Below are 22,095 nucleotides of genomic sequence, written 5' to 3' on the forward strand. Positions count from 1 at the left end.
ATCGCGCGCGCGCTTAATCGCTCATAATAACGGATGCGCCAGTGATAGGTTTCTCGCTGTAACCGAAGGACGATACACAGTTTAATATAAGAATTTTGAAGGGACAGAAAAAATTCGTCGCTATAACGGAGTTCTCGTTATATGCCGTACTCGCTATATCGGACTTCTACTGTATTGAAATAATTATTTCACCAAAATGAACTAGAAGAGTGCAGTTAAACATTAAAAAATACTTTGAAAAATCAAATATTCAGAGGTTGTTTACTGTACCAATCCCCTTAAATGTACATCTCTTTGCATTATCAACTGTTTGTAACTATATATAAAATTAATTATAACACCAAGTTTCAGATAAAATTTCCTTTTTAAGTGTATCTTATTCAGCTGTTAAAGACGTGCAAATAGCCTTGAAGAGGTATAAAAACATTTTTAAAACATTGACATGAGTAATCTTAAAAACACTTTAAAAACATTGACATGAGTGATCTTTACAATAATACACTAACAGCTGGTTTCATTCTAGAGTATTGTTGTAAAATATGAGTAGGTAGAAGACCATTTTCAGTGACCAATTTTTATAGAAAACAGTTCCTCATAGAATGTAATCAATGAATCATCTATATTGCGATGAACTAACCTCAATGCAAGTAGACAGAGTAGGACACTTTATGTTCATGTACAGTAGTCCAGTCACGGTCGCCAATTTGACATATAATGTTCAAGCATGTGCCATAGTTAGGTAGTTAAAGGTTTGTATCCTGAAATCACGAAGGAATTCCAACACACAAGCGCCGTGGAGGCGGGTGTTTTTGTGCGTTGGTCTGAAGTTTTCACCGACATGTGGAGCAAAGACGACTGGATGTTCTGTTAACACCACTTCAGTGTACTTGTCATTCAAAGCACCTCCCTCAATTATTATGACAAGCTCCATTTGTGCCTGAAAGCTCATGGTTGATACCACCCGAAATCGTGGAGTGACATCCAAATGGTGTCCTCTTCATGTTATTGCTAGTGTTCCTCCCAGAAATTTTCATCAGCTGGGTGGCAGGATTGAGTAACTGGGTGGGGAATACTCTGTAAAAACAAATATTATGATAAAATTTCAATTTTTCCCTCAGAGCATTAACAGTAATATCGGACAGGTAAGCATTAACTGCAAAAACTGAACTATTTTAGTCTTATTGTCATGAACAAGACATAATAGAGTATTCCGAACTTTTGGAGTTCTTCTACTCGTTCAAAATAATATAACACCAGGGCTGTTGCTGTGCAGTGTCGTATGGGCTTGTGACGTCATGTGAAATTGATTGCGAATCCAGGCTAATCCATACACCGCTGGCGTATGACATTACGTTATAGTCGAGGTAAACATTTAAACTTCGATGTAATTGATGCAGATATGTCGACAATAATGAAAATTTATCATTTAAATAAACAGTTTCACGGTGTTTACATTTAAATTTGGAACACCTAATGATTCAAATATGTATTAATGTATTAATTAGTACATATCTAGGTCATGTTAGCTATGTGGTCTGTAATCACAGCAGGGCAGTGCGCCTATTAAAAAGGTCCTTGGGAGAACACTGTTGCAGGAGAATATCACTCCCCAGTCGTCGTCGTCGTCCCCCCCCCCCCCCTCTCTCTCTCTACTTCCGGTATTGATGTGCAAATTCTAATCACATTGTGGTCAACTGGGAAGTAAGCTGCCCACCAGTTGCAGGTCTTCATGACCTTGAATTGACTTCCAGAGCTCTTCGCCTTAGAGTCTTGTCACTGTCCTCTAGACAATATCTGGCGTGGACCACACAGTAGTGTGGCAATCTCGCAAAATCTGAAGGATCCTGAACCTGTAGACCCTGACAGCTGTAGACTTCCGACAGTCTGATAGGTACCAGGTTCGCGGAATCGTCCCGGAATGTGCTGGACACTTCAAAATGATGCACCACAATCACATTAGTGGCTTAACTAATGTTTCATCCATCTTTGATTAATGTGATAGCACCCGCTGTGGTCTTATTGGTTAAGAGGCATCTTTATTCAAGAAATGTGGGAGATAAAGTGAAGAAGTTTTGTTACTTGTAACAGAAATTATACCATATGTTGATAATCCATCTAGTGCTTCCTCTCTAGTAGCAATCATTTGATCGCAAAAGCATTTTACAGTTATAAAGTTTTGTTGCCTGCGTGTTCAATAAAATGCTCCCTAAGCACCCGGGATTGAAAAGTGACTCATAGAGCAGCATTTATGATGTCTTATCTGTAACTCAAAAAATTGTGGAATGCATGTTTTTTAACTCTCAAAATCTCCCTAAACAGAAGTCTTCTCTGTATGTTGGCATTTGTTTCCGATTCAATTTCTATAAAGTGATCCACTTTCTTTCTGGTCAGTGTATTGTATTTATTATAAATTTTCTCTGATTGACTGGAATGTTTTTTCACATTCTCCCGGTTTCGATATTCAGTCTTCAGTTTTCTATAAATTTTCTTCGTATGTTCAAAGGTAATCCCAGAAATAAGGTCTCCTATTTTTTTAAAATAAATATCTAGATCTGTTTATTTCTACAATGGTTTACATCGTTTTACAGCTTGAATATTTAGCTATTTTTCTACATAATCACTATTTCGGTCAATGCATTTTTGTAGACACTGTGACAGTTTTTGTATGCCCATGTCATACCAGCTCGCCGCTATGCTGTTCAGGAAGTTGTGAACCTCATCTTTCACCTCGTCGTCGATGCTGAATCACTTTCCAGCCGAATGTTCTTTCAACTTAGGGAACAAGTGATAGTCACTAGGCGCCAAGTCAGGGTGGGTGATGATGTTCCACTGTAACCGTTGCAGGAGAGCAGCGGTTTTGCCGGGCGACGTGCGGGTGAGCGTTGTCATGGAGAGTGTTTATGCCCTTTGCTCAACATTCCTCTTCTCTGGTTCTGAATTGCCCGTCTGAAATTTTTCAGGGTCTCAAAGTACTTGTCAGCGTTAATTGTGGTCTCAGAAGGCATAAAGTCGACCAACAATATTCCAAAACACAGTTGTCATGACTTCACCGGCAGACTGTGTTTGCTTGAATTTCCGCGGTTTTGGCGAGGAGGGATGCCGCCACTGGCGTGATTGTTGCTTGGTTTCAGGTTAAAGTGGAATGCCCAGGTTTTGTCACCCATGACAATTGAGTCCAAAAAGTTGTCCTGTTCGGTTGCAAAGCGTTGAAGAAATGTGCGGGAAGAATCAACTCGTTGCCGCATGTAGTTTTCATTCAGCATGCGTGGCACCGATCTTGCGCACGCCTTCCGGTATTTCTTTCCCGTTAAAATTCTGTGAGCGGCACTTTGGGAAACCTGAGGAACCAAAGTGCAGAGATCATCGAGGGTGATCCGCCGATCTTCACGCATGATTTGCTCGACCTTCACAACTGTCTCAACGGAAATTGACAGTTTCCCGCTCCTTTGTTCGTCGTGAATTTCAATCCGACCTGTTGCAAACTCTCTACACCACTTACGAACATTTTTGACATCCATGTATGACTCACCATACACTTCTGTCAATTGGCGATGGATTTCAATCTGTTCAGTACCTTTTGCCTTCAAAAACCAAATAACTGCACGCACTTCGCACTTATTACATGTGATAAAATTCATTTTTGGGTCCGTATTGAAAGTATTTGTATTAAATAACACTAGTATGTTTGTATTGTTCTCCCACCTATTCAATACAATACAATCTTAAAAGATGGCCTAATGACTCTACACAAACTTCAATATAGCCTACGGCACCAGCATTCCAACTAATATTATCTTAAAAAGAACCAGGCCATATGAAAATTTATAAGCATATAAATGAAAATCAATACTTATTAACTTCAAGAACCAACGACCATTACCAATGCTCAACTTTCCTCAAGATTTTAACAACACGCCATTTGACAATTAAATGGAATGTGCTTTCTGATTTTTATCTTTATTGTAATATCTTTTAATATCAAGAACCACCACCTATGTTGTAATCTTCAATATGTTGTAATCTTCAAATAATTGTCATGTTTTTAGACTCAAATATTAACACAATATTGTTAAGTAATAGTGTACCACATTTTATTTTGTAATACTTGTTTAACAATCTCCAGTCCATATTACAAGACATAGTTTTTAACAGTATTTATTAGTCATTCCCAATCAGGTACCTGATCTATTCCTAAGGTAAAAAATGGCTGATGATGCCTACTATTGATAGGTGAAACATGTACCATCCAATGTATTAATTTTATGATAACATTTTAATAAGGACAAAGTCCTAACTTTTAAGATTGTATTGTATTGAATAGGTGGGAGAACAATAAAAACATCCTAGTGTTATTTAATACACTTCGCAATTGGCAGTAACAACCAACGGGAACTCCATTCCCAATGGCTGCCAAGACTGAGTGGCTCAGCGTGGCGTGCGCATGTTTATATGCAAGCACGGGAAACACTCTTCACAATGTTGTGACCAACAGCCACACTAACAGAGTTCTGTATTTATAAAAGAATAAGAGACCTTATTTTTGGGATTACCCTCATAAATCTGAGGTGGTGAAATTGACCTTACTGTTATGTTTTTGTTTTTTCCTCCCTCCAGTTGTACTCCTGTCAGTGAAATAAAAATCAGATGTGTCCTGTTTGTTTGATAATGCTAATCTTTTAATTATCGTATGTTGTCCAACCTGTGTCCCATTTCTCTACGGGTTGGGTATGAAGTGAGATGAATGTTCTGGCGAGATTTTATGACCGGATGCCCTTCCTGACCTCAGCCCTGTCAGAGGAGTTAGAGATGAAATTAATGACGTGTTGTATGATAGTAGGAATGGAGAGGGTGAAACGTGGTGCCAGCACATAAACTATCTCTTTTGAATTGAACCAAGGGGTCTACTCAGGACTTTACATCGCCATCAGCAGCATCATGTGCCTTCACTCCATATAAACAATGTGGAGTGGTTTGGAATTGAATCCAGGCTTTTGGCTCACAATCTAGTGATTAGATAATATATACCAACACCTCTCCTACTCTGCTGGCCAACATTCTGATGAACATTTTTTCGAACAACAGGTCTCGAACTGGCTACTTTTGGTGTCAGACCACATAGGCTTGACGCCTTAACGATCCTGGCCGCAAAGCGGTCTGATATCTTAATTATTATGGTATGATATTCTATATCCGTTTATTATATACTAGCAGTTACCCACGGCTTTGCTCGCGTGGATTACATAACTTGATCAAAGTAATCGATTCTCAGCATTGTACTAGGACATTATCAGAAAATTCCTTTAAAATTCCCAAAAATTGAGTTCTTTTTACCGCTGAAATTCTTTGTAAACCATGTTTGTGCTATTACCCTTTGGAGTTAAAATGACCACGCGACATACTGTAGAACTGTACATGTGAGAAACAGTCTTCTCTCAAGTCGAAAAAATAAATACATGTTCCTTTATTTTTAAAGGAGATTTCAAATACCACTTTTCACGTCTGTAACATCTTCAGTTTTCAAGATATAAGTATCCTCATAAAAAATAATTCAACAATTTTTCAGTTCTTTTCACCCCAGTTAAGTGCCTTCTCCGTAAACAAAAAGGTACATGCTCCTGTATTTTTAAAGGACTTTCCAAACCAAGTGTCTTGTCTCTTACATGTTAAGTTTTTGACATATAATGTAGATATACCGGTGCTCATTAAAAAAATTTACCCGCTTTTCAAATTCTTTTCAGCCCTTTAACTGGATTTTCCGAAAACAAAAAATACTAGTTTCATTTTTTTTTTTTAAAGGAGATTCCAAATACCAGTTTTCATGTATGTATGTCTGTAACACCTTCAGTTTTTGAGATAAATGTGTACTCTTTAAAATAATTCGACTTCTTCTTTACTACTTTCCACCTCTCTTCCGCAAGTGGACTTTCAGAAGAAAAAAAAAAAGTGTGTCTTTATTTTGAAAGGAAATTCAAAATACCAACTTTCACGTCTGTAACAGCTTCAGTTTTTAAGATAAAGTATCCTCATAAACATATTTCAACTCCTTATTTACTTATTTTCAACTCCACACTCCTTACGTCGATTTTCCTAAGGAAACAAATGCGCGTTTCTTTATTTTCCAAGGAGATTCCAAATACCAATTTACATCTTTAGTTTTTGAGATATATGTAACCTCATACAAAGAATTAAACTAATTTTTCAATTCATTCACCCCCTTAAGTGGATTTTCCAAAGACAAAAGAACACGTGTTTCTTTACTTTGAAAGAAGATCCAAATACAAATGTTCATGCATCTAATGTGTTCAATTTTTGAGATATAAGTATCCTCATAAAAGGAATTACACTCGCATTTCACCCCATCCCGTTAAGTTGATTCCCCCCCCCCCCCACCAGTCCGAAAAGTTTGTGGTTCTTTATTTTTAAAGGAGATTCAAATACAAATTTTCACCTGTGTAAACTTAAGCTTTTGAGATGTAAGTTCCTCCATAAAAAAGTATTAAATATTTTCGCTTCCTTTCACCCTCCACCCGTAAGTGAATTTTCCGGAAACCAAAAATACTTGTTTCTTTATTTATATAGGAGCTTCCAAATGCCAATTATTACAATTGTAACATCTTCAGTTTTGAGACATATGTAGGCCTATCCTCATAAAAAGGAATTAAACTCCTTTTTTCACCGCCCCTGCCCCAAGGTGTTCTGTTTTTTATGAACATGAGTGTATGTTCATGTGTTACGGAAGATCATATGCTATTCAGCTGCAATAAATAAGTTGATTTCCCCTCCCGTAAATGCGTGTTACTTTATTTTTAAAGGAGATTCCAAATACTAATTTTCACATCTATAACGTATATGTTTCTCCAGAAAAAGAATTCAATATTTTCACTTCCTTTCACACTCCGCACTTAAGTGAATTTTTCCAAATACAAACAGTACTAGTTTCTTTCAAAAGAGCTTCCGAATACCAATTATCGCGACAGTAACTTCTTCAGTTTTTGAGATCTTCATACCAAGAATTCAACTCATTTTTCAATTAATTCACCCCCCAGAAGTAGATTTTCCAAAGTCAAAAGATTACGTGTTTTTTTACCTTGAAAGAAAATTCCAAATACAAATTTTCATGTCTGTGACATCTTCAGTTTTTGAGATGTAAGTAGCCTCATGAAAATAATTCAACTCCTTTTTCAGTCCACCCCCACCCGTTAAGTTGGTTTCCCCCACCCGAAAAATGTGTGTTTCTTTATTTTTAAAGGAGATTCTAAATACAGACTTCTACTTCTGTACGGAAAATTCTAAATTCCCATGGAGGGAATTAGATATTTTTCACCAATAGAGCATGTCGAAAACATATCAGATGTAAGGCTTTTCAGGCGTTTACTCTATTAACCAGCGTTTCATCTTAGGTCTGACACTAGACTCGTCAGAGTGGGATGTGTCAGACCCTACCCACTGACGCTGGGTGTATGTAGGTGAGCTTATCGGAAGCCTATATAAGAGGCACCGTCTGATAACTGCATACGGGAGATAAATCTCCACAGTGGAAAATATCTAATTCCCTCCATGGGAATTAAGAATTTTCTGTTCGGAATTGCTAGGCGGGCAATAATTCCACTGTGGAGATTTATCTCCCGTATGCAGTTATCAGACTGTGCCTCTTATATAGGCTTCTGATAAGCTCACCTGCATACACCCAGCATCAGTGGGTAGGGTCTGACACATCCCACTCTGACGAGTCTAGTGTCAGACGAAACGCTGGTTAATAGAGCAAACGCCTGAAAAGCCTTACATCTGATATATTTTTCTACTTCTGTAACCTTCAGTTTTGAGATATAAGTTTCTCCAGAAAAAGACTTCAGTTTTTCTCACTTCCTTTCACACTCCCCACTCAAGTGAATTTCCCAAAAACAAACGGTACCTGTTTCCTTTAAGGAGCTTCCAAATACCAATTATCGCGACTGTAACTTCTTCAGTTTTTGAGATATATTTATCCTCGTAAAAAGAATTCAGTTTTCATCCCCCACCCCCACCCCCTTACAAAGTTGATTCCCCCCCCCCCCATTCATGTTTATTTTTAAAGGAGATTTCATATACCAATTTTCACGTCTGCAACATGTTAAGTTTTTTATATATACTGTAGATATACTAATTTTAAAAATTCACCCCTTTCCCAGTTCCCCTAAGGGGTTTTTCCAAAAAAATTTATATTTCTTTACTTTTACAAGAATTTCCAAATACCAGTTTTCGAACCTGTAATATATTACGTATATGAGATAATTGCAGATATTGTCTTTTTAAAAATTCACCCCGTTTGTCACTCCTGTTCACCCCCTATTCATCGGATTATCCAAATCACAAAAATACGTGTTTCTTTATTTTCAAAGGAGATTCCAAATACCAATTTTCATGTCTGTAACATCTTCAGTTTTTGATATATCAGTATCCTAATTAAAAGAATTCAACCCCATTTTCAGTCACTTTTACCCCCCCAACCCACCCAATGGTTTTTCCTAAAACAAAAAATGCATATTTATTTTTAATAGAGATAAAAAAGTACCATTTTTCACTTCTGTAATCTCAAGTTTGAGATATACTGTAGAAATGCTCATTTTAAAATTTCACCCCCTTTTTAGTTCCCCTTAAGTGGAGCTTCCAAAAACAAATAACCTGTATTATTTTCTTCACTTTTACAGGAGTCTCCAAATGCCAATTTTTACGTCTGTAACATTTTGAGATGTACTGTAGATATAGTCTTTCTAAAAATTCACCCCAGTTTGTCACTCCTGTTTAACCCCCATTAATTGCATTTTCCAAAACCAAAAAATACGTTTTTCTTTATTTGTAAAGGTGATCCCAAATACCAATTTTCAGGTCTGTAATATCTTCAGTTTCTGAGATATATGTATCCTCATTAAAGGCATTCAACCACTTTTTCACCCCTCCTATTGGAATTTTCCAAAAACAAAAAATGCGTGTTTATTATGGTTCATGGTGTGGGTTACTGTAGTCACATCCTAGTTCGTGAACCATGGGCAATGGCTGAGTGGCCTAGTAAGTGGTCCTGAGAGTCGGGATACCAGTTGCTATGGAATGGGAGTGAGCATCTCGGACATATTCTGAGTCATGGCCCTCCTTGTGCTCAGGCGGCTAGAACTATGCAATTCACCGGTGGTCCATAACCCGTTAGAGGAGAAATCCTCACTTGGACTATGTACAAGTAGGGTAGCATCCTGCTTCATGAATTTACTGAGCTCAGAACAATTTAAGCAAGCCTTGTACCTAAGGGAGTAACAGAGTCCCACTCCCATTTGATAGGCGAGGGACTCCTTGGAAACAACTTGGCGAACGAAACGGAATTCGATGGGGAGCTATCAATATTAATGGGGCCTATGGAAGGAAGAAAGAAAGTAGAACTGGCTGTGTCAGCAAAGAGGATGCATCTGGATGTGCTAGGAGTAAGTGATATTCGGGTAAGGGGAGATAACTAGGAAGAGATAGGAGATTATAAAGTGTACTTGACGGGTGTTAGAAAGGGAAGGGCAGAGTCTGGGGTAGGGCTGTTTATCAGGAATACCATTGCACGCAACATAGTTTCTGTTAGGCAAGTAAATGAGCGAATGATGTGGGTAGATTTGTCAGTTGGAGGAATTAGGACAAGAATTGTCTCCGTGCATTCACCATGTGAGGGTGCAGATGAGGATGAAGTTGACAAGTTTTATGAAGCATTTCGTGACATTGTGGTCAGGGTCAACAGCAAGGATAGAATAGAGCTAATGGGCAATTTCAATGAGAGAGTTGGGAATAGAACTGAAGGATACGAAAGGGTGATTGGTAAATGTGGGGAAAATATGGAAGGTAATGCAAATGGGAAGCGTTTGCTGGACTTCTGTGCTAGTATGGCTTTAGCAATTATGAATACATTCTTCAAGCATAAGGCTATTCACCGCTACACATGGGAGGCTAGGGGTACCAGATCCATAATAGACTATATCTTAAAACTGACTTCGAATTCAGGAAATCTGTTAGGAATGTACGAGTTTTCCGTGGATTTTTCGATGATACATACCACTGTCTGATCTGTAGTGAACTAAGTATCTCTAGGCCTAGGGTAGAGAAAGTGACATCTGTCTGCAAACGAATAAGGGTAGAAAATCTCCAGGACGAGGAAATTAGACAGAAGTACATGGATATGATTAGTGAGAAGTTTCGAACAGTAGACAGTAAGCAGGTTCAGGATATAGAAAGTGAATGGGTGGCATACAGGGATGCAGTAGTAGAAACAGCAAGGGAATGCCTAGGAACAACTGTGTGTAAAGATGGGAAAAGGCGAACATCTTGGTGGAATGATGAAGTGAGAGCAGCCTGTAAACGTAAAAAGAAGGCTTATCAGAAATGGCTCCAAACAAGGGCCAAGGCAGACAGGGATTTGTACGTAGATGAAAGAAACAGAGCGAAACAAATAGTTGTTGAATCCAAAAAGAAGTCGTGGAAAGATTTTGGTAATAACCTGGAAAGGCTAGGTCAAGCAGCAGGGAAACCTTTCTGGACAGTAATAAAGAATCTTAGGAAGGGAGGGAAAAAGGAAATGAACAGTGTTTTGAGTAATTCAGGTGAACTCATAATAGATCCCAGGGAATCACTGGAGAGGTGGAGGGAATATTTTGAACATCTTCTCAATGTAAAAGGAAATCATCATGGTGGTGTTGCAAACAGCCAAGCTCATGAGGAGGAGGAAAATGATGATGGTGAAATTATGCTTGAGGAAGTGGAAAGGATAGTAAATAAACTCCATTGTCATAAGGCAGCAGGAATAGATGAAATTAGACCTGAAATGGTGAAGTATAGTGGGAAGGCAGGGATGAAATGGCTTCATAGAGTAGTAAAATTAACGTGGAGTGTTGGTAAGGTACCTTCAGATTGGACAAAAGCAGTAATTGCACCTATCTATAAGCAAGGGAACAGGAAGGATTGTAACAACTATCGAGGTATCTCATTGATTAGTATACCAGGCAAAGTATTCACTGCCATCTTGGAAGGAAGAGTGCGATCAGTCGTTAAGAGGAAGTTGGATGAGAACCAGTGTGGTCTCAGACCACAGACGGGCTGTCAGGATCAGATTTTCAGTATGCGCCACGTAATTGAAAAATGCTACGAGAGGAATAGGCAGTTGTGTTTATGTTTCGTAGATCTAGAGAAAGCATATGACAGGGTACCGAGGGAAAAGATGTTCGCCATACTGGGGGACTATGGAATTAAAGGTAGATTATTAAAATCAATCAAAGGCATTTATGTTGACAATTGGGCTTCAGTAAGAATTCATGGTAGAATGAGTTCTTGGTTCAGGGTACTTACAGGGGTTAGACAAGGCTGTAATCTTTCACCTTTGCTGTTCGTAGTTTACATTTATCTGCTGAAAGGTATAAAATAACATGGAGGGATTCAGTTAGGTGGAAATGTAGTAAGCAGTCTGGCCTATGCTAACGACTTGGTCTTAATGGCAGATTGTGCTGAAAGCCTGCAGTCTAATATCTTGGAACTTGAAAATCGGTGCAATGAGTATGGTATGAAAATTAGCCTCTCGAAGACTAAATTGATGTCAGTAGATAAGAAATTCAACAGAATTGAATGTCAGATTGGTGATACAAAGCTAGAACAGGTCGATAATTTCAAAAACTTAGGTTGTGTGTTCTCTCAGGATGGTAATATAGTAAGTGAGATTGAATCGAGGTGTCATAAAGCTAATGCAGTAAGCTCGCAATTGCGATCAACAGTATTCTGTAAGAATTCTGTAAGAAGGAAGTCAGCTCCCAGACGAAACTATCTTTACATCGGTCTGTTTTCAGACCAACTTTGCTTTACGGGAGCGAAAGCTGCGTGGACTCAGGCTATCTTATTCATAAGTTAGATGTAACAGACATGAAAGTAGCAAGAATGATTGCTGGTACAAACAGGTGGAACAATGGCAGGAGGGTACTCGGAATGAGGAGATAAAGGCTAATTTAGGAATGAACTCGATGGATGAAGCTGTACACTTAAACTGGCTTTGGTGTTGGGGTCATGTGAGGCGAATGGAGGAGGATAGGTTACCTAGGAGAATAATGGACTCTGTTATGGAGGGTAAGAGAAGTAGAGGTAGACCAAGACGACAATGGTTAGACTTGGTTTCTAACGATTTAACGATAAGAGGTATCGAACTAAATGAGGCCACAACACTAGTTGCAAATCGAGGATTGTGGCGACGTTTAGTAAATTCGCAGAGGCTTGTAGTCTGAACACTGAAAGGCATTACAGTCTATAATGATTATGTGTATATGTATGTATGTCCTTTATTTTTAAAGGAGATTCTAAGTACCAATTTTTACAGCTGTAAACTTTTAAAGTTTTGAGATGTAGATACACTCATTTTAAAAGTTCACCCTCCTTTTCACCCCCTTAGTGAGTGAATATCCAAAAATCCTCCCTTAACGAGCACTTATATTGTAATATAAATGTATCCTCAAAATTTCATTTCTTTGTGTCCAATAGTTTTGGCTCGGCGATGATGAGTCAGTCAGTCAGTCAGGACATGTTCTTTTATATATAGAGATTGTGTTTTAGTTTGTGATTTTAACTTTTAGTTTCATATTCTTCTTCTTTGACAAAATAATATAAACGTATTTGTTACAGGATGGTGTCAACGTATTTAGTCCATCACGGTTATTGTGCTACTGCAGAGGCATTTGCACGCAGCACTGGACAGGTTTTCGATGAAGAAATAACGTCAATAAAAAATAGACAGAGTAGGTACCTGAGACTTAATTTTATTCATGTTATTGTCTGAGTTAGAATTTGAGTGTAGAATAATATACTACATGCATGTAATATAAACAGAGAAGGAAGTTGTTGGATATATTATTTTAATTCAGTTCATTATATCTTACAACACTTATGCAGGCTTTAAAAGACATGAATAGCTATTAAATTGTTCTTCATAGCAGTGTGAATCTTTCTTTCCATTCAGACAAAAGCACATGAACATAATTTTACTCCAGAAAAATTAAGAAACAAGAAATGAACAAGGTTGTAACTGATGAACTAAGAAACTGTGTAATAGTCTCAGACTTGAAAGAGTGAGAATTGAAACTGGGCTGGGAATAAAAGTGTGACCAAGTAATTGGAAGCAATACCTTACTAAATTAGCATCTCAGTTTACCACATTCATTTTTACAAGTTCTGTACCACTGTGATAGTTTCAGCTGTGTGATTGAAAAAGGAAGAACAATTTCAACCTCTTAGAAGAGGATAGAAGTTATAAAACCACCATATAAAGAATAGGATGGTATGAAATTGAAAGTTTCACTATGTCTTGTCCTCTTAATGGATTTGAGAGATAATATAGACATAGACTATACATACCGGTATTGCAAGGAACAGTCTCGGAATAAATAACATTCTGGAGTAGTGAAAACGCAACAACAAAGGTAATGACGAGCTGGCTATCGAATGTGATGGATGTAATAGATGGCAGCACTTCAATTGCAGTGGCTTAACAAAAGGAGAATTGGAATGTATAAATAGAAAAAATTGCAGACTCTTATGGCTCTGCAATGAATGCAAACCGCAATTACAAACAAAATTAAGAAGACAAGAGAATCCAATGGAAGGAATAGTAGATAAAATTAAAGAAATGCTTGCAGATATGGAAATTAAATTACAAGAGAATCAGAGAAGAAATTGTGGCATCTCTACAAAAGGAAATGGGAAAACACCTTCAACGACCAACCGTCATGAAACAGGGTAAGAACAAAGCACCAAAACCACCAACAGAACGAAACGACTCATCCCAAGATACCGAACTGTAAGTATATCACCATTCATTAGTCTCAGACCCAGACCCAGATAGAGAAGATAGATCACAAAAAGGAGGAGATGGCATAAAAGACACAGTGACTGACTGTCAACCCAGCTTACAGGAGGGACATACAAAGGAACTGGAGGAAGGAGACCAACCCTTACGGACGGAAATAGTGAGGCGACGTCGTAATTCAGGAATAAGAGGATCTCGGAAAGACCAAGAAAATAAACTGAAGGCTGCAGAGAGGATGGGATGGCTGTATGTAGGTAAGGTCCACCCATTGATGAAAAATGAAGATCTAATTGAATATCTGAAGGACAATGGTGTGCAAGGGAAAATAGAGTGTGAACAACTCGAAACAAAAGGGTACAACAAATCCTATAAAATTGGCCTACCAATCGACAACCTCCAGTTAGTAAACAAACCAGAATTTTGGCCAATGGGGATAACAATAAGACAATTTATTTTTCGAAGTCAAAGGAAAACTGGATTCAGGTTTCTTCGCAGACAGGAAGACCGAAATAATGAAGAAACAGGAAACTACTAACAGGAAGACTACATCGCTGCTTCTATGGAACATCGAAGGATTGAAGAGTGCTATAAACTTAATGACTGAAAATATACTGAAAGAGGATATTATGATATTAACAGAGACTTTTCTCACCGAAGTTATTCATACAAATGGATATTACAGCACACACAACCTGGCACAACAGGGTCAACGAGGCAGACCCAGTGGTGGTATCACATGTATGTCCAAACCACATCTGTCTCCAATAGAAGTTTTATTCAGAGGGGAAAATACATTGATCACCAAGACTAAATACTTAACAATCATTGGAATATACATGCAGCCAGAATTCGCACCGGAAGGAGTGATAGAGGCACTAAGTGAGGCCATAAGTAAGACAAATGAAAACGATCCAGTTGTAATGGCGGGAGACCTTAACTGCAGACTTGATATCCAAAACAAGAAAAGTGATATGGTGTTCTCGTTCCTTGAAGAAGAAGGCTTCCAACTGGTGAATACAAAAACACAACCAACTTATATCTGCTACAATGGCACCAGTACGATTGATTTAATATTCATAAACAAGAACATAGATGTACACTCATGCAAGATTGTGAACTATCTATTGAGGAAACACCTTCCAGTGATCATAACCTTTACACTATCAAAAGTCGGACTCTCCATCCCGCACGAAAGACCAAAATTCTCAAGGAAACTGAACAAAGAGAAACTACCATCAACAGAGGAAACACTAAAACTAATACAAAAAGTAGAACAGAATACGATTGAGGAAGCAGCAAGAGACATCACAGACAGACTAAGGCAGGCTCTCATTCCAGTCAAGCAAAACGCAAGGAAAGCACAAGAATGGTTTGCTGCTGAATGTTATGCACACAGGAGACTAGTATTACAAGCACTACACAAAGTTAAAGCTGATAATACAACCACCAACCTGGCAGAATACGCCATTAAACGCAAAGCATTTAGGATGATGATAAAAGAAAAGAAACAATCATACCGTGAGAATAAGGCAAAACAATTGGCAGAAATAGCAAGAGAAAGACCGTTCCAAGCCCAAAACCCACGGAAACCGCGATTCCCTCATGACATAACAATGGATACATGGAAGACCCATTTTCCTAGTGTCTTAAATAGAGGTAGAATGCATGCAACAGAGAAGAAGATAGTCACTGAACAAGATCAGACATTCCAGAATTTCACTAAAGAGGAAGTGGAAACAACAATAAAACACCTAGCATCTAATAAAGCAGCAGGCCCCGATGGAATATACAATGAACATATAAAGACCTCAATGGGATCCTTTATTGAAGTATGGACCTCACTATTCAATAAATGCATTGAGAAAGGGGGTATACCTCAAATATGGAGAGAATCTACAGTAAAAATCTTATACAAAGGCAAAGGTAATACAAGCGCACCAGACTCATATAGAGGCATAGCTCTGGAGAGCAATATATTCAAAGTTTTCACCAGACACCTTACACGACGACTGACAAAAGAAGTAGATGAAAAGATTCCGGACAACCAGTTCGTCTTTCGTCGAGGAAGATCAACTCTGCAAGCAGTACAGAATCTACTAGATAGTATCGACGACACGTTAAGACACCCAAAACAAAAATTCTTCGCAATCTTCATTGATTACAACAAGGCATTTGACTTCCTAAATAGGCAGAAATTAATCAAGAAACTAGAAGCGATCTTAGGAGGAAATCACAGATTAGTCACCATAATAAACAACATTCTCACAGTAAACACAGTAACCATAGATGATGGAACCAGTATCTCAGACAGTATTATACAAACAAATGGAGTCCTACAAGGAGACCCAATAAGCCCAATACTATTCAACGTGGCAACTGCAGATATTGTGGAGATGGTCATAGCTGACAATGTACCAGTAGTAATACACATGTATGCAGATGACATGGTCATTGGCTCCAGTAACAAAGAGCTACAAAAATCATTTGACAGACTATAAGACTGAGCTAAGCAGAATGACTTCATTATAAACAGAAGCAAAACCGTGCAAATGATATTCAGAAAGTGTGGCAAAATAGCCAAAAAGGATATCATACAATATGGAAAAGAAGAACTCACGGTAGTCAACCACTATAACTACCTAGGAATACGACTACAATCAACAAGAACATTGTTCAAAATGCATGTAAAAGAGAAAGCGATAGCAGCAATCAGAGCCTTTCAGGACATCTCACATCCAGAACTATTAGATCTCAAGACGGCATTATTTCTTTTCAGTACTAAGATAACGCCCATAATCACATACGGGATTCATTTAATATGGAATAATCTAACAACTGCAGACCTGGCAGTCATAGAAAGAGTGAAAGCAAGCTTCCTCAAACGCACTCTGTGCATGTCAAAATTCACACAAACGAGGCTGGTATATGAACTGGCAAAGGAGTCTTTCTAGATAGAGGATATCAAATCCAAACTAGGACTTCCATACACGATTGCATCAGAGAAACATATAAAAGAGAGATATGAAAAGAGATCAAGTATTTGGGAAGATTTTTACAGCACTGAAGCCATGATGAACAGAGCTTGGACGATGGCAAACTATGAGCTCAGGCATATGGTAACCCGTTACGCGGTCAATGGCCTCCATCATAAAATATGCGTGATCAAGTCATTCCATACGCCGGGTGATAAGTGTAAATGTGAACTTGGCAACAAAACATGTACAAGATACCATCTACTCAGTTGTGCAAAAAGAGTGAAATATCTCATAAAATACAGCAAGGAGAACTAACTATTTAAAAATGCACAAATGTGCGCATTTGTTATATTATTATTGAAACGCATAAATAACACCAAAAACTTCACACACAAATGCACGTGCTCTTATGACAGAATCAGTAGTTCTCAGGTCAATCTGCTAGAGAGAGCTCTAATAGCTGTCCCTCGATATCTTGCTGAGTGTCGCGTATCGTCTCTACTGTATTTGGTAGAAGTAATGCCCGGCTCATTTAGGATGCCATGATATGGAAGCAATAATTTTACCTTGAGCTCTCCAGAATTGCAGGGGTTGAGTCTTTAGGAGTTTGTTTCTGTCCTTCCAAAATCATATATAGCAACTTCTGCAGGTTCCAGGATGAGAGATTCTTCAGACGATTGGGGTCTAGTGAAACTGTTTTCTGTTTACCTCCACATTTTAGTTTGTCTATGGTTGAAGGAATATGTAAAACAATATTGGTTCTCAGGAAAACTATTCCTGGATCATGATCGTGGGATACTGATGCTGTGGGTAAGTGTGATAAGTAGGGCTTGGATACTTATGTGCTTAACTTTTCACAAACTTAATATGTGTTTATGTGCTTGGAAAGTGGAATATATATGATAAAGTTTCCAAAATATGTTATTAAATTTGTATTTGAAAATATACTCATTGTTGAAGCATCCAGCTGCTTGAATAAACCAATCCACAGTACAAATGTCCCGTCAGATGTACTTCCCACTTAACAGGCTGGCGCTTGCTGCAGTTTCCAAATCCCACAGTGCTTACTCCAGATGCACAATACAAGAGCGTGTACATGCTGTTTTTTTAATTTTATTCTAAAGAGTGGAAGAAACGGTCACTTCAGAACCTTTCATAGCACATAGACAAAAGTTCTGTACTGCTACTAGAGTACCTAAATATGCTTGGTTGGCGTAAATACCATGTTTTTCGGACCATAAGATGTACTTGTTACAAAAAATACTGCCTGATATATGGCTGCGTCTTGTGATCCAAAGGTCTGTCATATTTAGACACTGAGTATCCGTAATTTGCTACCTCAATGCTCAAAAAATTCCTTACATTGCTCTGAGCAGGTGACCCCTCTTTTCACTGCTGTCAAGAAACAACAGCTGTGGTATACCGTACCTGCATTTGTCGGACAGGAGTGCGAGCTGCCAGGGAATTCCTAACAAGACGGCTCGCAACCCTTTCCCAACCTGCCTCCTTATCTTAGCAGGCAAACAAAAATAGCTGCAACCTTGACTACCGTTATAGGTAACCTTCAAGGAAGGGTAGAAAGAAAATCTTTCATTCTGCAATCAGTAGCAAGATGTCAGTTGTACAGAAGAGGTTTTCTGACAACATAGCATTTAAATTTAAAATTGTAGAATATGCAAAATGGCATGTTAATGGGGCAGCAGAAAGACAATGCGGATCTCCACCAACTGAGAAAATGATATGTGAGTGGTAAAAACATGGATATCACTTGTTAATATTGATGCTTTAACGGCCTGTACTTGTAGACATGATAAGGGCTTATGCCGTGTCAAGAAAATAAGGTGGAACTCTTTACATTTCGCAGAGAACTTTGCTCTGCGTCTTCAGAAGAAAATCTGGACTGTTCACGAGGAAGTCTTCTCCAATAATGAAAGTTTGAATTTAGACGTTAGTAATAGAAGTGTAAGTGGTACGTTCATTCGTCACCAGGTGGCTCACCGTACGTGGTACAGCTCTAACATTCGAAGCGGAAGCTGACAGCACCATCAGAATCGGTCTGGGAGGTGGGGGGTATAACTGATGTACACACATATGAAAATATGACTCTGACACAAACCTGGAAACATGCGGCCCATTGGAACACCAAAGAAATATCCATCTCAACCAGCCTGACAAATCGGCAATAGCTCATTACGACCTATCGTTGGGTCATGATGTCTTGTTCCAAGATGTTCGAGCTCTTACCTACACTAGACACTACAGGTCCAGGATTATATGGGAAGCTGTGGAAGTACGTAAAAATTCTAACAGTTTCAGCTAATACGTGGTTGCCAGCCATTAAGGATTTACGCAGGTAGTTCACTTCCCTGTCCTGTCACTATTGTTATTTCGTTTTGGTGTTTTCCAAATTCCTCATCACTGGATGTTTCATTCCAGGCTTGTGAGTGTCATACTTTCATATGTGTGTACACCAGTTATACCCTCCCTTCCAGACAGATTCTGATGGTGCTGTCAGCTTCCGCTTCGAATGTTAGCGCTGTACCCCGTACAGTGAGCCATCCGGTGGCAATTGAACATACCCCTTACACTTCTATTACTAACGTCTAAAATCAAACCCTCATTATTGTAGAAGTCTTCCTCGTGAACAGTCGAAATTTTCTTCTGAAGACGTGGGGCAAAGTTCTCTGCAAAACATAAAGAATTTCACCTTGCTTTCTTGACATGGCGTAAGTCCAAAATTCCATATCATGTCTACAAGGGAAATAACTTGTTGAACAAGGGGAAAAACTCTTTTGATGATGATGATGATGATGATGATGCTTGTTGTTTAAAGGGGCCTAACATCTAAGGTCATCGGTCACAAAACTCTTTTAGGATGCATGCTGAAAAGGACCTCCACTAGAGTCAGTAATGAAGGAATGGGTGACAAACCACAGAAATAATGGCATCTCTATGTCCACCAAAATTATCACCTGTGAAGCGGGGAGTTAGGCAGCCGCACGCAGCATTATGGCTTTCACGGGAACACCTGCTTGGTTTAACAGTTTATGAAGAAACATGGACCATCGATGTGCACTCGCACTAGGATTTTGCAAACGATGTCTGCAAAATATTAATCCAAAATAGTAGAATCTCAGAAATATGTGATTGATGCACAAAAACAAACTTGGTAAAGATGGTAATATGGACAGGTTGCCTCTAACCTTTGAAGTACCATCAGAAAGAACTGTTAACAGTAAAAGAGCTGAGACCATCACAATAAAAACGTCCAGCCATGAAAAGTCACATTACACTGTCGTGTTATCTCCTGTGCAATTGATACAAAACTGGTTCCAGTCGTAATTTTTTAGAGAAAACCTACCCAAAGATAAAAGTCCATGAGGTATTATTGCCCTTCATGTTCAAGAGAAGGAATGGATGGACAAAAATGGAATGAAGGTGTGGTTGGAAAAAGTGTGAGCTAAACATTGTGGTGGTCTTCTGAAAAAGAAATCCCTTCTTGTGTTGGACCAGTTCAAATCTCACACAACAGATACAACAAAGCATAATATAAAGGACTTGAATACTCAATTTGCGGTCATTCTAGGGGTCACTATATAGAAATAATATGAGTCACCACCTTATCAATACACTATTTTATTTACTACCAAACTGGTAAATAGGGTCAATACCGGTTTCGACCCCTAAGGGGTCATCCTCAGTTGACACATATAAATATCTATAAAAACATCACATATAATAGTTGAAGTTTAAAATTCATATGTCATTAGTATACTGGTAAGTACATCTTAGTTTGGATATGCATATATTATGGAATTTATAAGTTTGTTCTATTTGAGCTATTATGTAGGTTTTCTGTTCCTTTGTATACAGTGTCAAAAGTATTGTATTGGATGTAATTCATCCATTTGACAAAATGCTAGTGGATTGAATATGTACCCCTTAGGGGTCGAAACCGGTATTGACCCTATTTACCAGTTTGGTAGTAAATAAAATAGTGTATCGATAAGGTGGTGACTCATATTATTTCTATATAGTGATACCAATCAATACGGATATGAAACTTATAAATAATAACATTCTAGGGGTCCTCGCAAGCCAGTTGCAGCCACTGGATGTCTCAATAAAAAATTGCGCAAAGAATGAACAAAATGGATGGCTGCACCCTTATCACAATTAATGCCAACAGGAAGAATGAAGAGACTACTCTGTAAACAGGTGAAGACATCATGGGAGTCAGTGAAAAACAAAATTATCATAACATTATTTAAGAAATGCGGTATAAGTAATGCCCTTGATGGTACTGAAGACAATATACAGTTTGAAGAATCAGAAAGTGAAATTTCAGAAAACATTGTTATGAGTAGAGATGAGAATTATAGGCACTAAAAACAGTTAAAATAGGTAGGCATATAGGCCGTTAATTAGCCAAAATAGGCATTGAAATAGACACTAATGTGTAAAATAGGTAACAAAATAGGCACGAAAAAATTACTTATAATTTAATAACACACTCAATTACTATAAAAGGAATTTACAAGCAATGTTTCAATGTTTTCCTGTAACAGTCTTGTTCTCCTCTCATGCATAATGTTTTTGTACTGAGAGAAAGATCTCTCAACGTCACACGAAGTGATTGGACAAAACTTCAGTGAAGTCACTTCATCTGGTTTTATTTCACTGACAGTAGCTGCCTTCCCAGAGGTTCAGTCAAAACTTCCCTTAAGTCTACAATCCTAAATGACTCCACCAGCGGCATGCCACTCTTCTCCAACTTGGTGATTGCTCCCGGCAGCTTGTTAAAATTTGAAGATGCTCCGGTTTATGCAGCGGCATATTAGCTCCCAACATTGCAGTGCATAGGTCTGAAGAAAATGGTTGTTGCTCGCTGCCCAAAGTGGACTGGTAGAAAGGCTGCGTTGATACAGATTTCTGTACTCGTATCAGATGCATTGCAGTATTTCTAAGTTGATCTATATGGTATTTTTCTCACATTTGATCTGAATAATATTAAAATTGACATAAATTACACTGTCCCTATATCTTAAATTTCTGCAGTAGGGCTAATTGGCAATAATGCTTAGTACTGTATATATCATGCATTTGTTTCATAAAAAAGACTATTAGAGATTATGTTTCTAGAAGTACAAAACTTTAAAGTAGGAACAAGGGAATTAGTAATTTACATGGAAATATATCCTCAAGGATTTTCAGTTATAATTTGGCAGTATCGTGTAGAGCTCACCGGGTGAAAAATATAATAAAATAGACATGAAATGA

At 38.2% G+C, this 22,095-nt stretch overlaps 1 protein-coding gene across 2 annotated transcripts in view; it reads left to right on the forward strand.

The window, feature by feature from the left end:
- Positions 1-22,095, forward strand: part of RanBPM (Ran-binding protein M) — a 250,198-nt gene that overhangs the window by 188,940 nt on the left and 39,163 nt on the right. For both annotated transcript variants that reach the window (XM_067140189.2, XM_067140190.2), the window contains one exon: positions 12,661-12,773. In XM_067140189.2, coding sequence (XP_066996290.1) covers positions 12,661-12,773 — 113 coding nt within the window. The remainder of the gene's footprint in view (positions 1-12,660; positions 12,774-22,095) is intronic.

The sequence above is a fragment of the Anabrus simplex genome, chromosome 2, assembly GCF_040414725.1.
Source record: "Anabrus simplex isolate iqAnaSimp1 chromosome 2, ASM4041472v1, whole genome shotgun sequence".
Taxonomy (NCBI): domain Eukaryota; kingdom Metazoa; phylum Arthropoda; class Insecta; order Orthoptera; family Tettigoniidae; genus Anabrus; species Anabrus simplex.